At 40.0% G+C, this 27,973-nt stretch overlaps 1 protein-coding gene across 4 annotated transcripts; it reads left to right on the forward strand.

Annotated features, from left to right (window-relative positions):
• Positions 1 to 27,930, forward strand: ppp1r9ala (protein phosphatase 1 regulatory subunit 9A-like A). 4 transcript variants are annotated; one of them, XM_085248625.1, is made up of 20 exons: positions 1 to 158; positions 676 to 2,706; positions 15,771 to 15,903; positions 16,466 to 16,586; positions 16,906 to 17,010; positions 17,385 to 17,520; positions 18,704 to 18,862; positions 18,959 to 19,012; positions 20,126 to 20,355; positions 21,218 to 21,314; positions 21,404 to 21,533; positions 21,662 to 21,813; positions 22,109 to 22,433; positions 22,521 to 22,578; positions 22,665 to 22,736; positions 23,055 to 23,256; positions 23,758 to 23,802; positions 24,628 to 24,744; positions 25,619 to 25,807; positions 26,792 to 27,930. In XM_085248625.1, exons 2-20 carry the CDS (start codon positions 844 to 846, stop codon positions 26,948 to 26,950), a joined length of 4,347 nt encoding a protein of 1,448 aa, XP_085104751.1. In that variant the 5' UTR covers positions 1 to 158; positions 676 to 843; the 3' UTR covers positions 26,951 to 27,930. The 4 variants fall into 4 exon arrangements, with proteins under 4 accessions (XP_085104751.1, XP_085104753.1, XP_085104752.1 ...); XM_085248627.1 differs by having other exon boundaries at positions 18,704 to 18,781; XM_085248626.1 differs by lacking the exon at positions 23,758 to 23,802.
• Positions 27,931 to 27,973: the final 43 nt, after the last annotated feature.

Genomic DNA, 27,973 nt, shown 5'->3' on the forward strand with positions numbered 1-27,973 from the left:
TCCGCGGCAGGTCTGGAAGTGCAAAGAGGAGGCAGGGGGAAAAAGCCGCTGGAGCGGGGGAATGATGGCGGTGAGCAAGGAGAAGGGACAACTTTGCTAGTGTAAAACTGAAACGCTTGACGAGTTTTAGAGGGCTAGCACGATGGAACAACAAAGAGGTGAGAGGCTGAGAAAGTTGTTCACCTTGGTGTGGTGTTTTATGTTGAAATATTGTCAACAACTCGTGCTGGAATTGCCACAATGAGTTGTCGAGAGCGAGATACCAACGTTCGCTCCTATTGAACTGTTGGCCGACTAAGCTGAAGTTGGTCGCGCTTTTTTTTAAATCAATGTTTGGCGGTGCCGACGTTTTGAGTAATGTTTAACCGGTTTAATTTGTTCAAAAAGAAGTTCGTAGTTCATTAAAGTGGCTTTAGAGCCTCATAATGTTGCTGTACCTTAGCGCTAATACACACAATCGGCTGTTCACGCTAACCTTTCCAAGTTGCTAGCCAAATGAAGTGCAACATAAGTTGCAGGCTTACCTGAAGCTACATTTCAGGCTATTTTGATTTGAAAGTTGAACGACCTGTTTGCGTGCAGTTTCTAAAATAGCTAACGTTGTCGTTGGCTGTGGTGAGACCGCATTGTTTCGTCCATGCACTGATAGACTTTGCTCTGCTTTTCTCTCTGTAGGAGACTTTACTGCTTGTGCTTAGTTGATACAACCGTGCTCCAGAAATTCTCCGCCGGACCCATGACATCAGTTGTGTAAAGTTGTCGAGGGACAATTGCTCACCGTCAAACACTGTAACTCTCTCCAGAGCTGGATTTTAAGAGTTGTGTGCAGCGTAAACAAACAGAATGATCAAAGCGGAGAGCAAAGCAGGCGAGAGGAGCCTGAGGAGCGCGTCCCCTCACAGAAATGCATACAAGTCTGACTTCCACGCCATTAAGTGCTCCTTTGATGGGACAAAGTCCGAAAATGCGTCTAATACCTTTGCAAATGGATCCAGTGACAACCGGGAGGACTCAAGGGGGAGGCCTTTTGGGACCAGAGTGAACAAGATAAAGAATATATTCCTACAGATGGATGGTCAGCAACAGGAGAGCCAAGATGGGAAAGTGAATTTAAAGTCTGATGTAACCCAGGTGTCTCCACCAAAGGTGCAGTTTCCGGTCAGCACTCACAGACTTAACTTGAACAGTGCAGCAAGCCCAGAATCGCACATTTTGGATAAAACGCCCAAGGGAGAAGATGCTGAGATTGACAAAGTGGCCTTGGCAGAGAAGTTTTCTGTGACCAGAAAACTCTTTGAAAGGGGCATTAAAGAGCAGCCTGCCGTGGAAAAACAATCTCCAAACAGAGTAGTAAATCGTTTGTCACTTGGAAGTGCCTCTGATGAAGGGAAAAGCACAAGGAGAGTATCAGGATCAGAGACCACTAACAAATCAGAGCAAACTCCTTCACCTGCAGTTAAAAATCGGCCAGATGAGAAGGCTGATATTGAGAAACTGCCTCGGGTGTCACTAAATGCGGGGCCCTTGTCAAAGAGGTTGGAGAATTATATAGTTGAGAATGACTCAGAAGACAGTAGCACAACATCTGCTAAACAACACAGTACCACTGCACACATAGTGCCTACCTCTCCAACAGGGGACACCTTACATAAACCTACATCTCCTGTTAAAGACGCCGTAGACTCTTTCTCTGATGCCACTAACAAAAAGAGAGACAACAAACCAACACCTTTAGGGACAAATATTGGGCCAAAACCAACATTTCCAGCTACCAGTTCAGCATCCAAATCAGTTTCTTTTACAACCGATGCCACCCACAAACCTCTCTCACCAGAGCAAACAAGCCCAGTTAGCCATGGTCACAAGTGCTTGACATCATCTGGTGATGGATTTAGTAGGACATCTGTTGACTCAGAGAGGGGCAAACCACAAAGTCCACCCCCAAGGGATGTGAAACAGCCTCTTCCATCAGCTGGTGGCTTACAGAATGACAACGGGGGCAAATACCCTGAAAAAGCCAAGAGTAATGACCGTGTAGCACGCAGTCCTGTTGGGGACAAGATTCCCAGTCAAAACTCCTCTCCAGAATCCAAAGGGGTGGGCATGGTACGTGCTGAACTGGTAGTGGTTCAGCATGAGTCCTCGGAAAGTGAGGAGAATGAAGATGAGAATAATGACGATGTGTTTCAGGCTCAGAAGGTTCAGCAACCCAAAGATCAGCAGTTAGACCTGAAAAGAACCCATGCTCCAGAAAAACTGAACTGTACCCCTGCCCACCAGGTCTTATTAAGAGATGACACAAAAGAGGCACAATGGACTGCAGAGGATGTAGGCGAAGGTACACTCTTAGAGGATAATGGGGAATTTGGGCTGAAAGAGAGAATGGAAGACAATGTAGTTGTGAGTCGGGATAGTGAAGACACACGTGACGTAGATGATGAAGCAGCAGCAGAAGAAGAGGGTGAGCTGGAGGAGCAGGTGGGCCAGGGCATACAGGATAGAGCTTCTCCAGTAGTGTATGGTATAGAAAATGCAGCGTTTGTGGATGACAGGGAAGTGGACCAGGTCCTCAGGGAAGAGGAGGAGGAAGATGAGGAGGATCAGATGTATGGGGAATACGATGACTGTTATGAGGTCCTTGGTTTGTCAGATGAGGAAGAGCCTCCCTTAAAAAGGAAAATCAAGTTCTCTACGGATCCCATTCTGGTAAGTATTTTGTGTTGTTTGCATCTGAAGCATTCTTGCTCATCTGAGACAAAAACAAAAAAACCTAAAACAAATTGCACAGCACCTTCATTATAAACCACCGTCGCACTGACTCAGCAGTGGTGTCTGACTGGGGGTGTTTCCCAGAAGACACAAGACAAATGAGTGTATGCTCAGAATGAATGCTTTTGTTGGACTTGTTGACGTCACAGCTGCTGCACTGTATCATCAGATGAGTTTTGCCACAGCTGAGAAAATCTAAACGATGCTTCATTTAATCATAGGGTCAAGGAAAACAGGTAGTTTGACAACCTTGTCTCCCTAATCCCCATGACTAATAGGGGAGCTGTTTGGGGATAAGGGGGGTAGTGGTTTTGTTTGGTCATATTTTTTATAATAATGTTGACTTTGCTTAAAAGCGTCCAAGAGTAGGTGTTGCTGAACAAGACTGCAAGGAGGTAGACTCATAGAAACTGCACTGTACAAATTTTTTTTTTTTTTAACTCATTTAGACAGGTTATCCTTTTGATCATGAATTATTTGTTTCTGTCATAAGGAATTTTTCATGTCTGTCCAACATGGATGTGCGTATTTATCCAGTTTGTCCAACAGTTCTTTTTGGTTGACCCTGGCTAACAGTAACACTTGTTATTTTTTATTTACATTATAGTCCACCTGAGTCTCTAGTTTTGTTGGTGTTGGTGAACATTGAGAGGACAATTGTAATTAACATATTTTTGACTTCTTTCTTATGACTCATCTCATTTTACCCAGAGATGGGGGTTTTCCAGGCTTAGTCACCACCTAAAGCATAGGTGTCAAACTCTGGCCCGTGGGCCAAATTTGGCCCGCAGCCTAATGTCATTTGGCCCGCGAAGCCATACCAAATTACTATTGGAGCAGGCCTACTGGTATTATACAGCTAATATATATATTGTTTAGTATTAAGCTTTGCTTGTTCCATATTCAGTTTTTCAGCAAAACTTGTTTGAGTCCATAAGAAAAGATTCATTCTTATATCTAGAGGAAGATTTTTTTTTTTTCTCAATAAATATTAATGTTAGCCCGCGGCTTTGTTCCAGTTTTGAATTTTGGCCCACTGTGTATTTGAGTTTGACACCCCTGACCTAAAGGAACCTTCTAAACATTAATTCATGGACATTAAAGAGTCTGTGTCACCTTATTAAACTATTCAATTTTCCTGTTATTACCCACCACTGCATAAACACAAATATCAGTTATACTTGAGCAAAGGCATTGTCAATTAACAAGGCCAATTAAAAAATTTAAATGCTAGTTTGTTTCTTTTTTTGTTTTGTTTTGTATTTGTTTGTTTTGGGTTTTGTTGGGGGGGTAGCAAATTCCTCTGCACAAATTCCTCTGGGATGTTTCTCTTTCAGTCCCTGTTTTAAAAACATAATTCCCCAAATAAGCAGTGGTGAATTTCATCTTCCTAGAGTAGGCACATAAGTGGGAATATACAGACTTCTAGACTAGGGGATAATGCATCACATTGAATTTAGATGTAGCAAAGACAACCCTGTACTATCATTTGTTTTATATATTGTAGACGTTTGCACTCTTGTTTTTCAGCTGATGTAATCTCTTTTGGTATTGACACAGATCACGAGCGCAAACATCACCACCTAGTTATTAGGGGGTGTGAAGCAGAAGTGATTTATTTATTTTTTTCCTGCTACTGATACTTAACTGTCATCATATCTCATCAACTTTTTGCTAAAACAGGGGAAACGAATCACACCAGCAGATTTCACACAGCATTTGAACAGCCCAGTGTTTATCCAGGCCTTGAAATGTGCTGTTATCTGAGGGTGTGGGGTCCTCCTCCCTATCCCAGTCATCCTGGTAGGGGGTCCTGAGAGAGGGGACCAGAAGCTGACCTGGCCTGAAGGGGACACAAACTGTGTGCCTTAGCCCCCCAAAATCTAGCTATGACAGGAATAAACACAGCTTTATAGACACATGTCACAGCAAAACACTAAGCTGTCTTCTCTGTAGCAATTCACTGTCTGTAAAAGAGAACTCCTTGATATCAGGTTAAATTAGTTCATATGTAAGTTTGTATCAGTGGGCATCTGCAGGGCTTGTTCCAAATTTTCACATACTAAACTGCTGGCATGACACTTAAGTATGTGAACAATATGAAAATTATAGTCCTTTTAATATACTGTTTTCTTCTTCTTTCGGCTGCTCCCTTTAGGGGTCACCACAGTGGCTCATTTGTGTCAATCCCACCCTAGCATCTTCCTCTATTACACCAATGCTCTGCATGTCCTTTTTCACTGCATCCATGAATCTTTGTGGTCTTCCTTTTTTCTTCCTGCCTGGCAGCTTCATATTCAACATCCGTTGGCCAGTATATCCACTATCCCTCTTAGCCTTGGACATCTCGTTTTCAGAAAACTGATTTATATATAATGAATTATATATAAATCAGTTTTCTCAACTAACGAATGAGTTACTTTGTTCATAACAAAAAAACAAGTGTGTCATAGTTTGCTAGGTCAAAATGTTTGCTTCACTGATGGTGCATCAGGTGGTGCATACATAGTCAATTCTGAAAAAGAACCACAATTTTGATCAATATGTGGCACATCTAACCAGAGCACTGATTGCTGTGTGGACAGTATGTGGATGCACATTATGGATATTGTCATCCATGATGTGGGCAAGTCGGCAGTGTAGTAAGTACACCTAGTTATTAATCTTACTTGGTTGACTCGCAACTTCTCACCCTTTGTCAGTGGCATAGGCTCCAGCCCCTCCTCAGGTAAATAAGTGGTTAGGTTGGATGGATTTTGATCAATGATGTTAAAATGAATTTCCCTGTTGATTTACATGTATGGACTAATGTTAGTTAGTATGAGTGCTGTCCACAATACGAGCTTGTTTTTGCTTCAGATATTTGAGACGTTACTTGACAAGTAACTAAAGATATAAGTTGAAGATGATGCCTGTGATTTTTAGCTACATTTACAAGTATCACTCTGAGAAAAAGACAGAAGAAACCAAGTTTCTTACGTTTTTCCTCAGGCTATGTAAAGACTTTTTTTGGGTGACACCTTTGTGTGTACAGTTTAGCTAGCTCAGACTGAGCAGCATTCTCGTGGTGGAGAAGACTTGAGATTGGCAGCATTACTGTCCATAGATTTTTAGGTTGGTGATTTATTTATTTAGTTTGGGAAAGAGTTGCTAAAAGACTGAGAAAAGTGGTGGAATCTTTCACTGATGTCGCCAAGATGTCGATAATGACGTGACATGACATGATGATCATTGTCTGGAGTGAAAAGTATGTTGAGGCTTCAGGGCTGTGTGGTTAAATAGTTTCCCATTTGAAAACAAAAGATAATGAACGCCCAAATATAGAAACTGAAAACCAGATACCTTATGCAACAGACAAATATGTGATCAGGTGGATATTCTATGTGGCTCTACTTAGACTGTGATTCTTTTTGAAAAGTAGGGCTGATTGATGCACACACTGCATCATAGGGCAGGAGTTTGTTAAAACGATGATATCTGCCCGGATTTGGACCACAACAGCGTGGGCTGGTTGTGCTCTCATGATTGTCCCACAGCGAACATTCCTACCTGGAAAACTAAAGCCTTTTGCTAGCACAGCATCATTCTCCACTGTCTATTAGTCATAGTTGGCACTGGGACTGAGTGCACTTGAGTTGTAGCTGACTAGGAGAGAGGAAGTTCTTTGTACTCTGCCTCAGAACAGTATTAACTCTCTAAGTAACCTGAGTATTATTGACGGAGGAGGTGTGCTGTGTGAAACAAAGGTCCTCTTTATGAAGGAAAGACACTGGACATGTCTTTCCTCTTTATGGAGGAAAGACAGACATGTCCAGTGTCAAAACGAATCACGCTGGATGAAGAGCTCTTCTAAGGCAGTCCAGCAACATGTAAAATACCAAATGATTGACTACCAAATGCATTTCACGAATATGATACTCATGATGTTCTATATAAGATGAATAAAGGTGTTGAAAATAAAGCAGGTAGGATAGTTACACTTTAGTAGGACAAGGAAATGTTGCTGTGCTGTTAGCCTGTGAGGCCTTCTAGCTGAATCAGCAGGATAAAATGTTGCACTACTGCATTACAGGTCCCATATCATTAAAATACATTTCTGCTGAGAATTTTCTAAATGAAAGTACGAGTTGTGAATATGTAAAGTCTCTTATTCCCAGCAGTCTTTCAGCCCCTTTGTAACAAGAACGTTTGCATGCCAGTTTCCCCCTCTTTCTACTTAGAAAATGGGTAACTAATAGGCTGGAATTGAGCTAGAATTTACTGATAACGGAGTATCAAAGCATGCTGCTAACATGCACTACTGTGCATGGACAGGAGCAAAATGTATTTTAGCAGACTTAAAGATCATTAGGAGTTTAACTGTAGGCTGTATTTAAAGTTGTTTTTTTAGGTAGAAGCTGTTGTCAGACCACTCTTTATAAAAAGGAACTGAAGCTGTTGTCTTGGTTAAAACCATCAGTCTCTGCTGATAACAAAAACAGTAATTTTACCTTGCAGAATGCATAACTAGTTAATGTGTTGGTATGACTAATGTACAAACATCTTAATTCTGACTCGAACAACAGTAACCTGGTGTTCTGAGGTAATAGGAGTTTTTTGCTTTTCCCCCTTGAGTCTGATAGTTTCAGTAAAAGAAACCAAACATTGCCTGGTGCATCTAATGTGGTCAACATAATGATTAGCTTTAATCACTGTACACAGATCAGATCTCCAGGAAAATAAAATGCTGGCCATGAACTGTGGAAACTTGACCAATTTATAACCAATAGAGAAGAGTCGTGTGTTACTTGGACTTAATTTTGCTTTGTCTTTTTCATTGCAGCTAAACACAGCTGGCTTTCTGTTCAGTTTACATCTGTTTTGTTTTCTTCTCTCTTCTCTGCACTCATTTATATCATATTTCGATACAGCTGAATTCACAATCAGTCTCTTCTTACGGGCATATTTTTCTGCTCCTGTTGTTAGACAACAGAATAACAATGAAATGTTGACATTAACGTGGCCCATTTACACAAGGAAAAACTGCCAAAACACTGGAGTCATTTACCAAGGCACTGCACTGTTGAAGTCTAGTTTTTGTTACTGTGACACTGTCTGATGAAGTCTACATGCTCTTATATATCATATCGTACATACTCGGATTTAAAAGCAAAATGGTCACTCAGGGAGCCGACTGTCTGTTTTTAATCGTCACCAAACAAATTCTGAACAAGGACATGCCTATAACTAGAGCTGGGCGATAGAACGATAACGATATGTATCGCGATATAACTTTTACTCAATAGAGAAATTAAGCTATCGCGATAGACCTCGCCGCTCTTGTCCTCTTAAAAAAAAAAAAAAAAAAAAGATCAGCCAATCCAAATTAAGTAGCGCAGAGCCGAACCAATCACAGCCGCAGCGTCACGTCGCGTGACTTGTAACGTACAGCACAAGTGCCAAGCCGCATGTGTGTTTGTTTGGGAAGCAGCCAGCGGGTAATGGAGGAAATGAGTGTGCCGACTAGAAAAATCAACCGAGCGTGACCGAAGAGAAAACAGATAATGGTTCCAACGCCGGAGAGATTGTCGAACGGAAGAGCCATAGAAGTTCCGTAGTGTGAAGGTATTTCGGCTATTTCAAGTCTGACAAAAAACAGAGTAGCGTGCACTGTAAATTGTGCCGAAAGCAAGTCTGGAAATACAATGAACTGGTGCATGCGTCACACTGTGCGCCACGTTATTGTTTCGGTGAAATGAATTTCTACAATACTGTTAATTCTACTCTCTGCAGTGTTTAAATGCTTACATATACACACAGTTACTGTCCCTCCACACATACGACTCGGTTCTGCTTCTATGCCCCAGCTTTGTTTACTTTTTCCCACCGAGGCTTCTAGACTTCTGATTGGCCAACATTTCTGCACGGTTAGGAATCTAGCGCCACCTGCTGCTTTGGCATGTTCATAGCAGCGTTTTCCTTCATTTCTGCCTTTATGTGTGGACGGGATTATTTTTTAAAACGAAAACGGAAAATCTCCGTTTTCAAAAATACCCGTGTACGTGTGGACGTAGCCTCAGTCTCTGACTGGAAACGCTAATTCGTCATTCGGCTTTTGTCAGACTAAAGTAACCGTTAAAACTGTTTGAAAAGCTAAGCTATACAACAAGGAGAGATTGAGAATTTCCTTTTAGTTCTCAGTTTATTTGATATTGACAAAAGTTAGTCAGTTTTGTCTGTTCTTCTGTAACACAAACTAAGATTTATTTTTAGAATTAATATTTTGTTTCTAAGTGGAATTGACAATTTAGTCTGTTTCGTTTGTTCTATTTTGAAACTTAAACGCTTTAGCGGCTGCCTTTTGTGTAGTTTGCAATATTTGCCTTTATTTATCTGAAAAAGTCTCATGTTCCTTAAGTACATCTACCCTGTTGAACTTATTATGGGAAATAAATAATATAATAAATAAATAAAAACAAGCTGCTGATTATTTCACATTTTACTTGTGAGCAACGGCACATTTAAATCTTACAAATATAGTTATTTGGCTTATATCGTGATAGATATCGTTATCGCCTGAAATGAAAAAAACATATCGTGATATGAAAAAATCTCATATCGCCCAGCTCTACTATAAACCATTAAACAAATCTTCGTGTAGCACAGTATGTTTGTATAACCTGGATTTCTCATTCTTCCTGAACACTGTAATAGAGCAAAACATCAAGCATGATCAAATGAACTCTTTAAAATAAACAATCTCTCCTGTAGGTGTGTTAGCTGTTTGGGGTCAAAGTCTGCAAAATCACTGTCGGGCCACATATTTTCTACATCTGTCCAAATTGTCACGGTTTTGTGTGTTGTGTTGCACACAAAGAAATTTGAACATTATACATAAGTGGTTCATAACACACAAAAAAAGGATCTGCACCTGCTGCTTTGCTGCACTTACAGAGTCACAGGAAGTGTTACTAGCAGTTGCTGGTCAAGTGACTGTATTGTCCTTTCTCAAACACACAGGGTGTGGTTTAGGATTGTACAGTTCATAGCACATCTTTCTTTGTTTGCACTGTTGGTGATTACACTGTACACATGGGTTGCTGCCCAAGCACGCACCTTCTTTTATTGGTTGGTGTCCCATATGCCCGCAGTAAAGCTTTTGTTTGGGATCTTTAGACATTTCAACTGTCATGAAGATCACAGTTTAATGACTTTAAAATGAGGTGAAAAACCGGGAGAGCCAGGAGTGTCCCCCCCCCCCCCCCCCCCCCATTTTTGCCAAGCTAAACTTAATTGAAGCAAGGCAGAAGGCTTGTCCTTCTAGTTGTATTTTACATAGAAAGTTTAAAAAAAAAAAGGGGGGGGGGGGGTTGACATTTGGATGCTACCCTCTGCAGCCAATCCACCCCTTAGCGTTATGCTTTCCATTTCCTAACTAAAATGGGTCTTGTGTTCGGGAATTTGTCTGACTTGGTCCCACCCTAATCCAACAAATGGAGGGGATTCGATTTTGCTTCAGCCACCTGGACTGGTGAGTGACTCTGACGAAACAGGGCAGAATACTAATGCCGTCAGCTCAATGCTGTTCATTAAACAGCTTGGCATGGGATGAGTCTTGATTGTGATGGCCTTAAACGGTTTCATTATCCCTTTACCAGCGAGCACATTTAACAGATGCTGTGTATATTTCACTCAAAGATAACTGTAGTTTTCAGAAGCTCTTGCTGTACAAAAGTGGCTTTTGTGCTATTTATAAACAAACCTGTTCAACCTGTTTATGTTTGCGCTCCTTTTGGAAATTTGACTCTGTTATGGCACTGTGCGCTTCTCAGACTCCACCTCTTCCTGCTGCAGTTCTTTACACTTTGAAGTCTAAAAAAGGCAAACTCAAACTTGACTTACAGTCAGTCATGGTGAACTCTACAAACTCATTTTAGGAGAATGCATGCAGGAAGTAGTAGATGCATATTTTTCTGTTTGCTGGTGCATTTACCCAGGATCACAGCACTGGGCCCCTTTGCTTTTTTTTTCCCATTTACTCTCTGATCTGTGCCAGACCACCACCCCTGCCCCATCTAGCTCCCACAGCATGTTTTGATTTGTTGTCTTTTTGTAGGTCTGCTTACATTATGAGCTTTCCAAATCAGTGGTCAGCCCTTGTTTTTTTTGTTTTTTTTGCATTGGCAAAATATTTCTCTGGGTTGACTTTTCCTCACAGCTGCTGACTCATTTCCCACACTGGTATTCTGTTGTGGGGAGGGAAAGATGGAAAGGATTTCAGTTTGGGTGTGGGCATGTATCCATCTGTGCATGTGAGCCCACATGGAGAGAACAGACAACCATTACAGTTGTGGGAGTTGTTAAGATATCATATGTTGCAGACAGCTAGTGTATTGAAAGACATGGAAACGTATAGATGGCATACTTAAAGTACGTCTTATTTTATTAATTTACTAAAGAACCAAAGAACCAGAAATCAAAGAAAGGGGTCAATTAAGGGTAGAAGTAACAAAACACATGATCAGCATTACAGTTTTGTATTTTCTAAAGGTAGTAAATAAGTATTCTTTCAGTTTATGGTCATTTTTATTTCAAGTCCAGTTTTCTATTAAAATAAGAAAGCGTGATAGTTGAGCCTTTAGTTGTGTATAATAACCTTGTATGTGATGCACTACTAAATGATGGCAAAATGTAAGAAAACTACAGTGTGAGGAGAGGCTGATCATTATCTTAAACCCACCCATATTACACAAACAGCTGTGATTGGCCCAGCACGAGCAAGTCTGTGTGGAAATTTGTTTGATCGGGAGGGGAACCAGAGCAAATGAAACACGAGCTCTTGGATTTGTCTGGTTCCCATGCGCACTAAATACCTTGTTCTGTATAAACTTAAAGGAATTTTTTTAGTTCTTCCATTCTTTGGTTTCTCATACTTGTTGGAGTCAGTTGTCTGATCGACATTTGCGTGTTTACATTTCAAGTGGTTACTGTGCTGGGCATGTTCTGCACATAAAATGAAAATGAATTTATCTGTCTGATCTGGAAACAGCGAGCTGTGTTTAAGGGTGTTTTTGTAAAGGGAGACGCTAATAAAGATAGATTTTTCTCTTTCTTGCAAAGAAGACAGCGGTTGAGTGATTAGGTTTCTGGACAGAACAGGACATTGTTTGAAAAAGGCCCAGGAGTCCATGGCAACAGGGAAGTCAGACGTGAGAGATCAGGGAAAGGTATGGGGTAGAAGCCAAGCTGCTCCTCAGCTAATGCCACAGACCAGGATTCAGTGGTGCTTGTTGCATTCCATTAACCTACATTTTCATCCCTCAACTACTAACTCTTTAAAGTATAAACCAAACAGTAGATTTTATCCTTAGTGAAGACTTTTGCTGAGTTCTGATAAATCCATGTAAACTGCGTAAATTAATAGCTGCCACTTCTATTTATAAAGACAGTCACAGACTTGCAGTATTAGTAACCCTCATGTGTTTGAGTGGCTTGTTGTTAAATAGAAATATGTAAGCTTCACACTATGTATAGACACCTTGCTTTAGTTTGATGTAGATTTAAAAAAAAAAAAAAAAAAGACATGTGGGAAGGGAGCACAGGAATATTAATTCTACACCTGGAATAACATTATTTCAGTACCGTAAATGTCGGGCTATAAGCCGCTACTTTTTGCACAAGCTTTGAACCCTGCGGCTTTTAGTCAGGTGCGGCTTTTCTATGGATTGTCCGTGATTTTTGTCATATCGTAAGACGATTTGTTTTGTGTGTTCCGCTGTTGTACGGCACTACGTTGCCTGGCGGAAGGATCGGGGTTCAAGAGTGGTATGTTAGTCACATGTCCGTCCGCCAGGCAACGTAGTGCCGTACGAAGTAGCGCGAAAAACAAACTTCAAAGTAGCGGTACGCGTTCAGCGGAAGTCGTGGATGATGAGCGGCGATAAACTTGCAAGTTATGCCCAACTCCACCGGTGGATTCTGACAGCGTGGAAAAGTGTGAAAACATCCACGATCACCAACGGATTTTGAAGGGCTGGACTGCTGCATGATGGAGAGGAGGACACCGCCACGGCCCTTCTGAGGGTGTTCGACTCTGACACTGACAATGAGGATTTCTTTGGTTTTGAAAGTGACAACGAAGGAGAGAAGAAGAGTGGATGACGAAGCCATCCTGAGCCTGTTTGTATCCGACACTGGAGAAGAGGACTTTGGTGGTTTTAGTGCGCAGGAAGAAGAGAAAGATGGTGGTGAATGACTGACTTTTCTTCTTGTTAAAGCTGTGTCACTGCACCTGAGCCTAAAAGGTAGTCCAAATCTATTTTTCTGGTGTGCTGTAGGCTACTGTTATGTACTACATGTGCAAATATGTACCCATAACTTGTTTTTCAAAATATTAATAAAAGTGATGTCTCCAAACAGCCATCTCTTTCCTGACAATTCCCTTTGTGCATATTCTCTTACATATGATAAGTCAACATTGAAACACCTGCGGCTTTTGGTCAGGTGCGGCTAATGTATGTACAAAACAGGATTTTCTCCTGATTTTAGCTTGTGCAGCTAATATTTAGGTGCGCTTTGTAGTCCGGGAAATACGGTATTTTTTTTTATTTTTTTTTTAAAGGGGTTTGAAATGCTATACTAGTGTAACTAGTAATAGCGTTTCTTCCTAGACTATAAATCCATCTAGACTCCTCACAGTGGTCTCACACTGCAAAAGCTATTCAGATGTGGGTCTTTTGCATAGCACTGCTTAAATAAATAAATTGCTGGAGATATGTAATATAGCATATAAAAGAACAGGTTCTAGGATCTTGGATATACCCCATGCTTTCCAAAGCAAGATAATTGCATGTGCTATTGCACAGCAGTAGTAACTTCTTGAAATACTAAAAATAAATTATCCCCGTCACTGAGACAGGATTTAACAGGAAATGACTCTGCAGCACTGTCATGGTTATGTCTGAATGAAGCCGTGAGGAACATTAAGGTATAACTGACCTGTGTCTGAATTCCCCTCTGTAAAAGACTGCTAAAGGAAGCAGTGTTATGTATTCCATGTGTCCACTTTGATGATAATCAGTGGGATGTTGTAAAACAGAAATGGTTGCAGTAATTCACTCTGACAGATTTAACATAAAGCTTAGTGAGTTATTCGGGAAACTTGCTATCAGCAGTGTATTTGGGCTTCATCCAAAGGCTACATTGTGAGGAGAAAGAAAGACTGAGGAAGGATGAGATTGTTTGTGGTTGATTCCTCAAGTCTTGACATGCTGCAGGATCTAGACCTCAGTGGAAATGTTTATTTAATTACATCATTTAATCTGAAGGTAAATGTCTCAATCAGTCTAATCCTATAGACTTTGTAGTTTCTGTTTTTTGTTTGTGTCATCTTTTGTTCTAGGATTCTTGTTTTAGTGTTTCCCAGGAATGTACACTAGAGCACAATACATCTGCTTAATAGTTACAAGATTCATGTGAAATTTTCTGTTTAAAAAAAAAAAAAATAAATAAATTGTTTCATGAGAATGCTCTGTTAATGAAACAAAAAACCTACATTTTTTAGAACCCTACATTTATATTTTGAGAAATTAATAATATTGCTTTTAATCTACAACACCAATTCTTTCTTTTCTTTTTGCAACAGTCTATAAATATCTGGGAACAGCAGTGCAGGCAGTACAGCTCAGCATACGTACTTGTCTACTGTAAAGCTGTTGTAATAGCTGCAGTATGTAGTTTAGTATTGTCTTGCTGAAATATCCGAGGCCTTTCCTGAAAAAGATGCCTTCTGGCTTAGAGCGGTTTTCTCTAAAACCTTTACATACCTGCGTGGATGTACTATTAAACACTGGCATCATTATAACTCCACCCAGATTAAGATTAACAATGAATGCCAAGCAGGGGGGTTATCTTACCAATGCATAATCAGGCATTAGCTTCTGATGGAGTCTGCTAAACTGTAATCTACTTCTTTTTCTTTTCTTCTTTTAAAAACAGTAATGTTATATCTGTAATACCAAATGTAATTTGCTGTCTTCACTTTATGGCATTTTGCTGGAAAAAAATTCTCTTGTTTTAATCAAAGTATTTTTGGGTTACATATTTTAATAACTGAGTGACCACAGATGGCGATCAATGTCCATTTTTCCCAGTATTATGCTGCTCACTTTGGCTTGACCCTTGTTGTTTTTCAAAGTGGATTATGAATATAATTTCTGCTAAATGGATAAATGGAACTTGTTGTCTTGCTGTGTGTTTTAAACCATGGGGCTGTTTCCGAGCCCTGGATAATGCCTGCTAACCAAGGCTAATGTTTTTGGGGGGTTTTCTCCTGTGTCTCTTTTTCCTGTGCTGATGGCCGCACTTGTCGTCTTTGAATATTGATCATTGCTACATCCACTGCTTGGTTCCCCCAGCTGCGCCCCGCTTTCCATGCTGCTCTTGTTCTGACATACGGCTTGTGTGTGCTTTATAATTGCACACACATGCTGCCTTTGGGACACATCCAGTACTTTGTGAAGCCTGCTTGCAAAGTTCACAACTTCTTACATAGAGCATGTTTTAAAATGTCTCTTGAGCTTTAGTGTCACTGACATTTTACTTTGATTCAAGACATGAAGATCAATACTATAAATGTAAGCTACTATATATCCTAAGTTAAACCCAATGGTGACAAAAATGGTGAAAGTGTAACAGAACTTGAAAGAGCAAATGTTAGTGAAACTGGTCCAAGTCAATGGGTTCAGCTGTCGCCCAGCACGTTGTTACAGTTAAGTAGTGAGTGAACTGATGACTTATTTTCTCTAGCAAAGATCAGTGCATGAGTGAAATTCCTTCTTCCCCAAACCATATCAAGAATGTGTCCTTGTTAAGCTTGCCGAGATTTATTAAAAAGAAACAAAAAAAAGCCTGTGCCTGTGAGGATCCTGTGGATTTAACTCATAAATTTGTGTGATGCTTATCTGCCAGGTCAGGACGTAGAACGACTCTGTTGATGCCATGGACTATTTTTCTTGCCACAGGTTTTCAGTACCTTCTCTAATGAGGAATACGATCGGCGTAACGATGATGTTGACCCAGTTGCAGCATCTGCAGAGTATGAGCTGGAGAAGAGGGTGGAGAAGATGGACGTGTTTCCCGTGGAGATTGAGAAAGGTGGGTTTTCCATAACTAAATGAATAAATAACACATATTAAAGAATAAGATAAGTTTGTTCTCCAAAGCCAACCGTATGTTCACAGATCTTAACAGTTGACCATTGTAACTTTGGAATAGATTTGCATTAATAGTATTTATGACAGTCAGCAGTTTCTTTAATCAAATGATGGCGTATGGTGTGCATAGACCTAAAAACAATTTTGCAAGGATGTGCTGACATTGAAAATATAAAGAGAGGTGATAGCTTGCCAATCATTAATGTATTAAAATATTATTAAATTTAACTCTACGTGCCAAAGCTTTACATCTTCATCTTCCAAGTATACACATGGCATGAAGCTGCCAAACCCCCCCAAAAGTCAACGACACTCCTAGAGATTGTATTCAACACCAGCAGTTTCACAGGTTGACGATAGCACAGGCTACAGATGAGCTCACCCAGTCGTTTATGTTTTCACATGTGGAGGCTATCTAGAGTTAAAAGGTGGGAATTCAAGTTTGCTGTTATGCAGTTCTTTCTACCCATTCTTTAAAATGTGCTTATTTTCTCTTTATCCAGGAGACAATGGGCTTGGTATCAGCATAATAGGAATGGGAGTGGGAGCTGACCAGGGTCTGGAAAAGCTTGGGATTTTTGTGAAAACCATAACTGAGAGTGGAGCAGCTGAGAAAGATGGACGGTGAGTCACACTGCTCCAACCTTCTTCTGATTAGACTTCGAAGAAAAAAAAAAATGCATAAAATGCACCGTGTACTACACCACAGTGTAATGTCACACAGCTACTGACACACCTGAAAAAACATGTTTATTTATAACTTTGCAACGAAGCTAATGGATATACTCAAGAAATTCTCCACTTTAGTAATCGTTCGGTTTCTGTTTGTTGTGATATTTAGATGTGTTTTATTGTCATCTAAAGAAGGGGTGTGTAATATAACTCCCCATTTGAAGTACTTTGAAATACTCCATTTTGTGATCACCTCATTTTCTGTCTTTAGCATTCAGGTCAATGACCAGATAGTGGAGGTGGATGGTATCAGTCTGGTGGGAGTCACTCAACTGTTTGCTGCCACAGTGCTAAAGAACACCAAAGGCACAGTCAGGTCAGTTCAAACTCCAAAACTTTAATTAAAAACAACTTTAGTTAAAATACCTTACTGGTAACAAGAATGTATCGCTGTTATCTTAAAATATTAAAATAAAGCTAGTAGTTGAGTCTGTGTTTTTTCCCATAAGAGGTCAGAGGTGAGGTGTGTTTGTTTTCTCTTTTGAGGAAAGGTTGCACAAAGTATGCATTATATTACTGATTTATCATAGGAAAATCAAACACCCCTGCGTGACACGGGGAGGCCTGAAATGCAACCCAAAATTTGCATTTCCCCCTAGTAGGCATAACAGATGCTCTGCAGTGTGGTATTTCAAAGCAGCATGTAAAGTATTATGATAAATAGTTTACTAACAAGGTTAACATTAACAGGTTTCTGATTGGTCGGGAGAAGCCAGGAACACAAAGCGAGGTAGCCCGCCTCATAAGTGAGACACTAGAACAGGAGAAGAACCAGCAGCAGCAGCAGGAAGACCTGGATGACCCGTATGAACATTCAACAGAAGAGGTGAGTCAGCTGCTCCTTCACCCCTCTCATATCTTTAAGGGATTAATCATTGGTCATCCTTATGCTATATTGTTGTCACGTGGGATGAAAGATAGAGATGTGAAAATTCCCATAGTGATGACATGACATCATTAAAGTACTGTGAACAGAAATTGTAAAACCATGTTGTACATCAGACCGTCCAAAGAAAAATTAAGCGTCTGCTGCTTGAAAACTGGTAATTATTATAAAGCTCACATGCCACGATAATAGCACTATCTCCTTTTGCCACGCCCTGACCTATCCCACTCAGCTCAACCAGCAAATGAGCAGCTGGCTGTGAGTAAACCATGTGTCACCATTCGGCTGTGTTGGAAAGTGTTCATTTAACTACCGTCTGTCTGCTGGAGTTGTGAAATGTTTGCTTTCTGAAGTTCAAGCTGCCACAGGCCTGAGCTTTTGCAGCAGAGAGAGCGAGAGGATATGCAGTGCAAACAGGAGGTTTTCAGGCACTTTTTTAAAGTGATCCACATTGTTCTTAATTTTTTTTTTTGACTCATTCTAAGATGGATTAAATTCATTCACTTAATTTTAAACACTGTACTCTTATCAAGCATAGCAACCCCACCCCCTTTTTTTTCCTTTTTTTTTTAAAGCTCCATGTTTTAAGGGTTGATTCTGAGAAAAAGGAGCACAAAATTCCAGTATTCATTTAATTATTCATTTAATTCATAGCAGTTGCTCACGCTGTAACAGTTCTAAAACTGAGCAGTACAGCTGTCCAGAATGTCACATCCGCTTCCAGTGATTTCCCATGTGGAGCTGTTAATGGCAGTTTAAGCATGCTTGAATGGTGAATTCACCTCTTTGTTTGTGATCAGTTAATGATCACATCATTAGGCTTGGCTCAAAAATAAATAAATGCAAGTGACATTTTCTTTCCTTGAGATATTCTTTTTCTTTTGTTTAAATTAATTTCTTTGAAAGAAAAGCCAAGGTATGAACTAAAATTGTCATCATAGTATTTACATTTGTTACTGCAGATAGGTGTAGTCAACCTACAGGTGTTTGAATATGATAAAATAATTACAGTGTTTCTTCCAGACATTGGGATCAATGTTGACACATGCTAACCTTTGTCCTGTGCACAGAGGGTGTGTTGCTATTGGCAATATCAAATGTCATGTGTGATATCACATTTTAGGAGGACCGGTATGAAGACGACGATGGAATGGATGAAAGGATTCTGGGATCCAATTTCTCTCCTGGGCGAAATGTAGAGGTGTTTGAACTCCCTGATTCGGAGTCCCTGTTTATGCCGACCAACATGAACAGCTCTCAGATGGCCTTCAAGTTTAAAGAGGCATTACTATCGACATTTGGTTATTTAAAGTTAATACTCAAGTGTTTAATGAACATAATGTAGGTAACAAAATATTCAATTTTCTTTTTCCCCCAGCTCCAGCTCAAACACAACATTGCCACAGCTGAAATAAACCAGTTAAAAGAAAAGGTATGGTGAAGCTCTTGATGTAACATATAACATAATACAGTAGTAATAAAAACTTAAGTTTAAATAATATGTACCATGCTATTTTTATTTAAAAAAAAAAAAGAAACCAAAATAGAAAAAGTTGAGTTTCTTTTATTGCTCACCCATGTCTGCAATAATATTTATTTATTTATTTATGTATTTATTTTTGGCCAGATTTTTAAGTTATCATCTCAGAAGTCTGAGTTAGTAAACCTTACATACCCCAAAGTTTGACTTGTGGAGGAAAAAAAAACACATTCAGAATTTGTGACGTGTGTCTTTTTAGTCAGTATTTAACAAATAAAATAACACTGCTCATCTATTAAGTTATTTTACCAACCCCAACTAAGGCTACGTTCACACTGCAGGCGAAAGCGCATCAAATCCGATTTTTTTTTTTTTTTTTTTTTTTTGACCCTATGCGACCCATATCCGATCATGCTATGACAGTGTGAACGGCACAAATCCGATATTTTCAAATCCGATCTGGGTCACTTTCGTATGTGGTCCTGAATCCGATACATATCCGATGTTTTAGAAAGCGACTGCTGTGTGAATGGTCAAGTCGCATTAAATCCGTCTTTTACATCACTGACACAAGACAGACGCCAATTATCAGCGCCGGAGAAGACATCACGAACGCTTCCTGGCCATCCCGTGTAGATGTCAGTGAAACTGTTGGGAAGACAACGTTGGAGAAACGTGAACATTTTATTTGTACTGTATAATCTGCAGATTCTGACAGAAATCTGCAACTATCCTTTGAAGCACCGCTCCTCTAAAACAGCAATAAGGATAATTATTAGGTTATCTACATTATTATGTAAATAACTTAAAGCAAAAATTGGGAAACGTAAAGTCCGAAGTCTTTATATTAACGGCCATCAGTCAAACAATATTGTTTGCTCTGGGTCTAAACAGAGTGCGTTGTGTGTGACGTCTTCTTTTGCGCATGTGGGCCGCGTTTGCTGTCGCATTTTATTTGTAGTGTGAACGAGCAGACAAAAAAATCGGATTTGATCAAAAAATCGGAATTGAGCATCAAGACCTGCAGTGTGAACGTAGCCTAACATTCACCATCTCTCTGCACAGCTAATGGCAGCAGAGGAGGATAAATCGGTGTGGGAAGCCAGGGAGTCTGAACTGGAGCTTAAGATTGAGGAGAATAATGACAAGATCCTTAAGCTGGAGAATTACTGGCTGGAAGCCCAGGCTCTGTGTAAGACTGTGAATGAACAATTAGCTGAGACTCAGACCCAGTATGAGACCCTGGACAAGAAGTACAACAAAGCCAAGAAACTGCTTAAGGATTACCAGCAAAAGTAAGTTTGTCATAAATTACAAAACACTGTTTAAAAAAACCATCGCTGTTGAATTCAGATGTTTATAAAAGTTGGTTTAAGTTGGTCAAATCTGATTGAAGCAGTTCATGAGCAAATGTGAGAAGGATGCCTTTCTGTTGTTTCAAACTATAGAATTGTTATTACAGGATATACAGATAATACCAGTTGTGAACTGAACATTTGAAATTGCATACATTGAGCTCCCCAATTGTGATTTGATCACCCACAATGCCTGTTAGCACCAAATATGAACAGAGCTTAACACTGTAACTGGAAGCAAGTACTAGAGGGAGCCAGGGGGATTTCCAGTAACAACACAGTACTTTACAACCAAATGGACATTTATTAACAGCCATACTGTTACGTTATAACGGAGGTATTTCACTATCTTCGTTTTATACAGAGTGCATTATCAAAACACCCAGAAGGCAGTCGTTTGCGGTGCATCTTAAAATATTTTTTGGAAAACTGTTTTGGTCTAAGAGAGTCGTCTGAGAGTGTGTGACAGCAAATAATGTCTCTGTGTTGTGTGGGAGAGTGCTTATTTATTATTTGCATGGATTTACATCACTGACGTCGCTTGAGATCAACCATGTAACTCAGGGATGGTGGGAAGATCTTGGAAAAGAGTATATGTGTAAATTAAGAGTATATGTATTTGTGTCTATGCATTAAAAAACAACAGAAAAAACAGTTGGGTCTAAACTTAGCCTCTTATTTTGTGATCCTCCGCAGAAAATATCTCTGTGGAATTGCATGGTTTAGTGATAATCACATAAAACTGAACATGTTTATAAGCTTAAATCCTGATGGGAGCCACATTTCCTTGTTTCCTCCCCAGAGAGATTGACTTTGTGAAGAGAGAGGAGGAACTGAAAAAAAGTCTAGATGAAAAAGACAAGTGGTACAAGGAGCAGCTGGAGAGCTTGCAGAACAGAGTAAGACTGCAGCTCAAAAAATAAATGCTTATATATAACCAGACTTGTAAGATACTGAAATGAACCAGAGTGTGATGCTTTGTCCACAGATAGCTGTCCTGGAGTCCAGAGGAGCTCAGTCAGCTTTGGAGAGTCAGATTGTTCAGGAATCTGCTGCAGAGGATAGACTGAGCAGCCAGCACTCGGTCACACACACACAGTCTGTTGACTCAAATCTAGGTACCAAAACTGAAGTGTACATGTCACACTTTTATTTTGAGATCTGTAAATCATTCATAAGTACAAATAAACTCTGAACTCTTGTAAATTGCTGAAAAGGTGTGCATTTGTTTTTTTCTCTGCTATAGAAAAAGACTGGAGTGAGCTGCTTCCTGAAACGGAGCGCCTGAACACCAGTGCACACAGAGAAAAGGCCCTGTTGGCTCAGAAGTCCAGGCGTCAGCCTCCGTCTCGGAGCAAACTGAAGGAGAGTCTTGCTGTGGCTTCGTCATACTCACAGGTCTGAAAGAAAAAGCTTGTGATCCTGTCAAAGAGCATAATATCGGCATGTGATTGAACTGTAAGCCATGTGAGACCACTTCTGTCCAGAAGATGTTTAAACATACTGACAGGCTAGGGAATGTTGTTCTTTTTCTCTTTTTTTTAATAAACAATATAATAGTGCGCCATTATACTGAGACAGACAACAGCCAAACATTACTTGGAGGCAGAGCTTATATAAAGCTATTATATAAATAGCTTTTATCCCCTCTTCCTTGCATTGTCCTTGTAAATTATGGTTTTGGTCCCAACAGGAAAGTGACGGCGAGGACGAGCAGGAGGAGCTACAATCTCCCTGCAGGAGGAGGTCCATCCAGGAGAGTCTGTCCCTCCCAGTGCCGGTCTTCTATCCTGGGAATGGACAGAAAGATGATCCAGGCGAGACTAGAGATGGTTCCAGGAGTAAAGGAGAGCATTCCAATAGCCCATCTCTGTCCCCATCACAGGGAGAGAGTGTTGAAAGCATTGAAAGTTCCTCTTTGTCGCCCCAAAAACACAGCTCATCACCACAGTCTCCTTCTGGTATCACACGAAATGCGAAGAAGAGGGAGTCCAAAGGCAAGATCAAAGATTCCAAAGGTATGCAAGGTCTGTTTTGAGATGTGTGGAATAGCAAGGCTTTTTCTTGCATTGCTCCCAAGACTGAAATTTATTGCTTCATTACAGAGGAGTTTAATGAGCCTTCAAGTGGAGGAAAGCCTAAAAGAAGATTTCCAGACTTTGGGTAAATATCCAAATCAAGCACTATTGTATGTGTAAGCTTTTGGCTTTTTAAACTAACTAAATGAATGTTTCCAATGATCGAAACAGGGGTCTCAGGAAGTCGGGTGGAAAAGGAAGAAAACATGAGAAAGATGCAATGAGGGCATCTTTGGACAGCAGGTATTTTATGGCTACTCACAGTTGAATCTAGTTTATAAAAAAAATGAATATATTTGAAAAAGTCTGATTTGTTTATGGGGACGTTGCTTTTGCCACATTGGAAGGTGAACAAGATTTTAATTTTGCAGTATTTATAGAAATCCTGTTTGGTTTTCTTCATTGTTGATTCCAAATCTTCCAAAGGTTTGCTTGCTCATTACTCAAATAGCTGGTGTTTATTAACAATTATTAATTTTATAGAATGTGGCGCATTTTCAGCATAAACACGTGTAAGTTTGTGTCTCTCTAATTACATTTAAACTTTTCTTTTATGACCAGGGGCTCAGCAGAGTTACTAGAGGAATCTGGAGGGAACCTGTCCCCTGCAGAATCAATGACCTCCATCCCCACCTGTATGCCTTTCTCCTGGTTTGGAGACAAAGACAGGGACCGAGACAGAGAGCCCTCTTCCTCCAGCAACAGCCTGGCATATGCTGCCAATGAAACTGGCAGCGAGCAAAGTCAAGATCGCAAGAATAAGGTATGAAGTTCCTGAAAATGTATGTAAAGAAGTAAACGTGGAATATAGAGAAAATATTTGTATCGAGCACAGCCTTAATAGATTAACACTGTTTTATGGAATTTCACTTGAACTTTAAAGAGAGTGACCAGCTCTCAGTACTGATGGCTTGACTGTAGTCTTATCATTATTATATAAAACAGTGTTAGGCTGACTTCCTGTTGTGGGCTTGTTCTTCAGATACACTGTGCTTTCCAAAGGCTCTAATAAGTAGATCCACGAGTTTGCCATTAGAGAGACACATCAGTGAGGGATTTGGTTCCCTTTTCAGTAACTTTGGAAGTAGTGACACATCAGCTGCCCCCAGTGAAAAGTCTGATTTTCATTTAAGGCTGTGTGGTTGGATTATTCCCAGAATGCTCTTTAATGAGATCATGATCGCACCAAAAGGAGATTACTGGGAAAAAAATTGCTTTTGGTTCTATTGCTGTGTGCTTTATGGCATTTTTTCCCTTTAAACAGACAAATCTCTCCTGGTCCTCTTTATTCAGTCGCTCGTTAGATTTGGTACAGTATGCACATTTTTGTTTCACCTTTGGTTTTAGATGACACAGTAGAGAAATACTAACAATCATAGCTCTGGATGCCTAAGTTCTCACCTCAGCTGCATCCCATGTATAGTGCACAGTTTTATTTTGTTTTTTGTAGTGGGTATGTGGTACTGTTTCAGGAAACTTTTGTCTAATTTTCCTTCGTTATAGCTGAGAGAGCCTTCTGGCTTTTATTAAATGAAACAGAGACGCCAAAACTAGTTTCCAGGGACTGTTGCGCTGGCTAATCAGAAATCTACTCAGAGATTTGTGTGAAAATCCAGCACTCACTGCTACCTTGTAACTAACAGTCTTAAAATTTAACTGCATATGAACTTGCTCTTAGTTGGTGCAACAACCTGGAGGCCTGGATAAAAATTCCCTCTCTCTAAATTTAACCCAGAGTTGAGTCTGCATTATATCTAAGAATGATCCAAGCATCAAATTAATTAAAACATTACCCCATACCTGAATAATTGTGTGTTTGTGTTCTAGTGTCAGCTGTGGTAGTTCAGAAGTTGTCGATGTAGTTTTGGTGGTGGATTAGTGTTAGTCTAGCAGCTTCAGTACTTCTTACATAGTTAATCCTTCCACATGTTGAAGATCACAGTCAATCAATGCCTATAATCAATGACATGGACTGCTGCCATAGTAATAAGATTAAATCTTAATTTCAGTCTTAAGCAAGACAACCTAGCTTTTAACCCTCATACTTAATGCTGTTTGTTTGCCTCTCGTAAAGAACTGCTGAGTGGTGCTGTGTTACTCTAGTAAACAAGTTCCTTGTTTCCACTTGTTCCAGAGTTTTTCAGTCATAGATGATTCTAACCCTGCCAGTCCCAGTTCAGACATCTCTGGGTTAGTTGCTGAACCCAATCTGTCTGGGCGCTCACACACTTTAATCTTCTCTTCCAGCGAGGTGAGTGCTCTCCTTGTTGCACAGTCACAAAAGCCGTGTGGGACGCCTTGATGCTGCTGAAAGGGGACATTCTCAAGCATGCTCTTTGAGCTTCGCCCTCCTTTCATAGTACAGATTAAGTCATGAATGGAGAGGGAATATAAGAGAGCTGCATGTGTGCCTGTTAAATCTTTTTGTTTTGTGTTACAGTGAGTCTTGTGGCTTAGCTTTTTCTGTTAGCTGATGTTAATAGTTTGAACTTGTGCAACCAGTGCTTCGTTTGTTGTTTTTTGTTTTTTTACAAGCTTTGGCAGCGCACAGAACCTTGTTGACTGCTCCGCTGCCTGTTGAGTGATGTTTCACTGTCTGTTTTTTCTGATGTCGTCAATTCTTTTCAGGTGTCTCAGGAAAACATAAAGACATTGACATGCATCAGAGTGTTGTTGGTACTTTGCTGTCTTTGCACGCTTTTGTTTTTCTCTCTGAGCTAGATTAGGAAATGCAAATCAACTCGTAGGATATGTCCTTTTGTTGGCTTTCTTCGGGTGTCTCGACCAGCTCATAATTCCTGGCAAAATTTTCTCACCTACACAAAGTTGCAATTTTAGCTTGCTGACATTTTTAGATTTGTTGCTCAACACCCATCACTATACTTTGCATTACACAAGGCAACACAAGCCCATGGCATTATTTAGTCGATGAACATGAACTATACATCTTTATTCTGTATAATGTATTTTCCCAGCATTTCGAGTCATAATCTTTAAAAAAAAACAAAAAAAAAAAACATGTGGCCCAAAAAAAAGGTGGTATAAGGGTGGTATAAATTCTTTGCTGCTCTAACAGAAGCAACAGTATGAGGATTTTAATATTTGTTAATATGTTTCCTCTGCAGACTTTGGATGATGAACCAGCAGCCACAGGAAAAGAGTATCAGTGGCAGAACCGGCCAGTGTCTGATTGGACCAATCAACAGGTCTGTCACTGGTTGATGGGCATGAATATGGACCAGTACACACCCGAATTCACCGCTAAGGGAGTGGACGGCCAGCAGCTCTTACACTTGGACAGCGACAAATTAAAGGTAAAACACAAAATTCAAATACAGCACTTACAAATGAGTCAGTGTTGTAGATTGATCAAACAAAGTTTGTTATAGAAAAAAATCTTCAGTCAGGTCAGCCTGTGACTGCCACCTTGTGGCCAGATTTAGGTTTCACATTTCTAACGGGTGTGGGGTTAAAGTCATGTCACGAAGCGTATTAGTCAGACTGTGGTGTTTATAAGACTAAATATTTGTCTGATTTCACTGCTACATTTGCATTTCATATAACACAAGTTTGAAACTAAAATATGTTAAAAGTATATTTAAAAAAGTTGTTTCTTTGTAAAAGGGCAGCGTTAGAGCTGATTCAGACTTCTGCAGTGAATCTTTGTGGAGCCTACGATATAACCTGTGTAAGAGGCCAACATCGTGGACAGCATTTATGGGGGTGGGTGTGTGGCATAAATGCCTTGTGGTCATCACCTGGTGTTTTATATTCAATGGCAGCTCATAGAAACAAATAAAACTCCAGGACTTGTTTCCCTCCTGGGTCCTCACTCTTTGATGTGGTCAGGTTTTTGTTCCTCAAGCTTTCCCACTTTACATTCCCTCACATGCATCCTGGTGGTTTCAGCAAACCTTCCTTTAAACATTTGCTGGCATATAGTCCTTACATTGAGGTAATGATTGTTATTTACTCAGTGATAAATTCAAAAACTGCTGTGAAAAAGTAGTCCCTAGTAGCACAGGAGAGGTTTGCAGTGACAACACACGGACGGCATCAATTTCTCCATACATCCACAGTTAGCGCTGTCTCTCTACTAAACATGTCAGTTTGAAGATCCCAGGGTTTTTTTGTGATATTTTCTGACAGTTAACGTAATTAAATTGTGATGAAATAAATGGTTTGAAATGTCCTAATTTTGAAATGTTTCAGTAATGGTATGGAAAATGTGGTGGAATTATATTTACCCCAAGTCTGTGCTTGATTTATTGATTTATTTTTAATTTTTTTTCTGTCAGGCACTTGGAGTGACGAGTCAGAGTGATCGCTCAACCATCAAGAAAAAGCTGAAGGACATGCGGAAGGCCCAAGAGAAGCTGGAGAAGCAGCGGGAGAAACGAGAGAAGGAGGTTCGACGCAGTGCAAAACTGCCCCTGTCCAGTGACTCCGTCTGCTGAGGCGTCACTTCGGCGATTATGCATTGCATAAAGTTCATCAACATCACAATCCGGAGAGAAATGTTTTGTTTGTTTGTTTTTAAAATAACGTGACATTGTCCATGCCGGCAGCCACAGAACATATCCGTGCCAGGAGCAGCCCTGTGCTGTGATTTATGTTTATACTGTTTGTTTTCTCCAAAATGCATCATCAAAATCAAATTTTAACTCAAAGATGGCAAACGTCAAAACGTTTTCCAAAAAAGAGATCCTAGCCTTTTTACCACTTAAAAAGTCAGAAGTGATAATTATTAAAGTCTGTATTGAGACATAATGTAGTTCCTGCAGATCATGCACACATTTACCTATCGAAGTCAAATGTATACTGATTTTTTTTTTCTTTTTTTGTTAAAGCATTTTATATTTTTTCTAAAATGATATGCCCGTTTCAGTGTTGAACGGTTAATGTACAGCTGGATAAAAGCACTATATTTGTCTTTTAAGCTTCAAGGGGCTACAAGGTTTTAAATGTATAAATGAGTTTTATACATGTGCCTATTAACTGCATATCTTTTTTTTTTTTAATTTTTACTTAAATATCATTGTTCATTTTATATTATCAAAAATTTTCTACTAAGTAGAATAGCTAGGCCATCATTTTTGCTGAATGGAAAAGCAAAAAGAAATCAAGCTGGGACAAGGTGAATGCTGCTCTGCTGTCCCCAAGTCTGTGTCGTTAGTGATGCTCCATGTAAATACAAACAGCGTGCAGGTCTGCTACACGTGCACCTCACTGGTCCATTAAACAGCTTGTGACAATGACTTGTGCGATGCGGGATTTGAGGTCTAAACAGTAAAGAGTTCACCGCGAAACCGAAGTGCTTCCTTTCCTCTCAAGCATGACTCCACGTTGCGTATCGATTGAGACATTGGACTGCAACCGCAAAATCAGAGAAATGTTTCTTGGTGTATGCAACGTCAATAAACTAATTTTCACTTTATGTGGCCTGTGTGCTTTTATGTTGCTGCTCTTTCAAAAAGCAA

Source organism: Mchenga conophoros, linkage group LG16, assembly GCF_057382185.1.
Source record: "Mchenga conophoros isolate Kocher_MC1m ecotype Shallow Benthic linkage group LG16, M_conophoros_male_GT1.1, whole genome shotgun sequence".
NCBI classification, from domain to species: domain Eukaryota; kingdom Metazoa; phylum Chordata; class Actinopteri; order Cichliformes; family Cichlidae; genus Mchenga; species Mchenga conophoros.

Coding starts and splice junctions, on each gene's coding strand:
- ppp1r9ala (XM_085248625.1), top strand. CDS start 844: ATGATCAAAGCGGAGAGCAAAGCAGGCGAGAGGAGCCTGAGGAGCGCG. Junction 17,011..17,384: donor AACACCAAAGGCACAGTCAG/GTCAGTTCAAAC, acceptor TAACATTAACAG/GTTTCTGATTGGTCGGGAGA. Junction 22,579..22,664: donor AGAAGATTTCCAGACTTTGG/GTAAATATCCAA, acceptor TGATCGAAACAG/GGGTCTCAGGAAGTCGGGTG.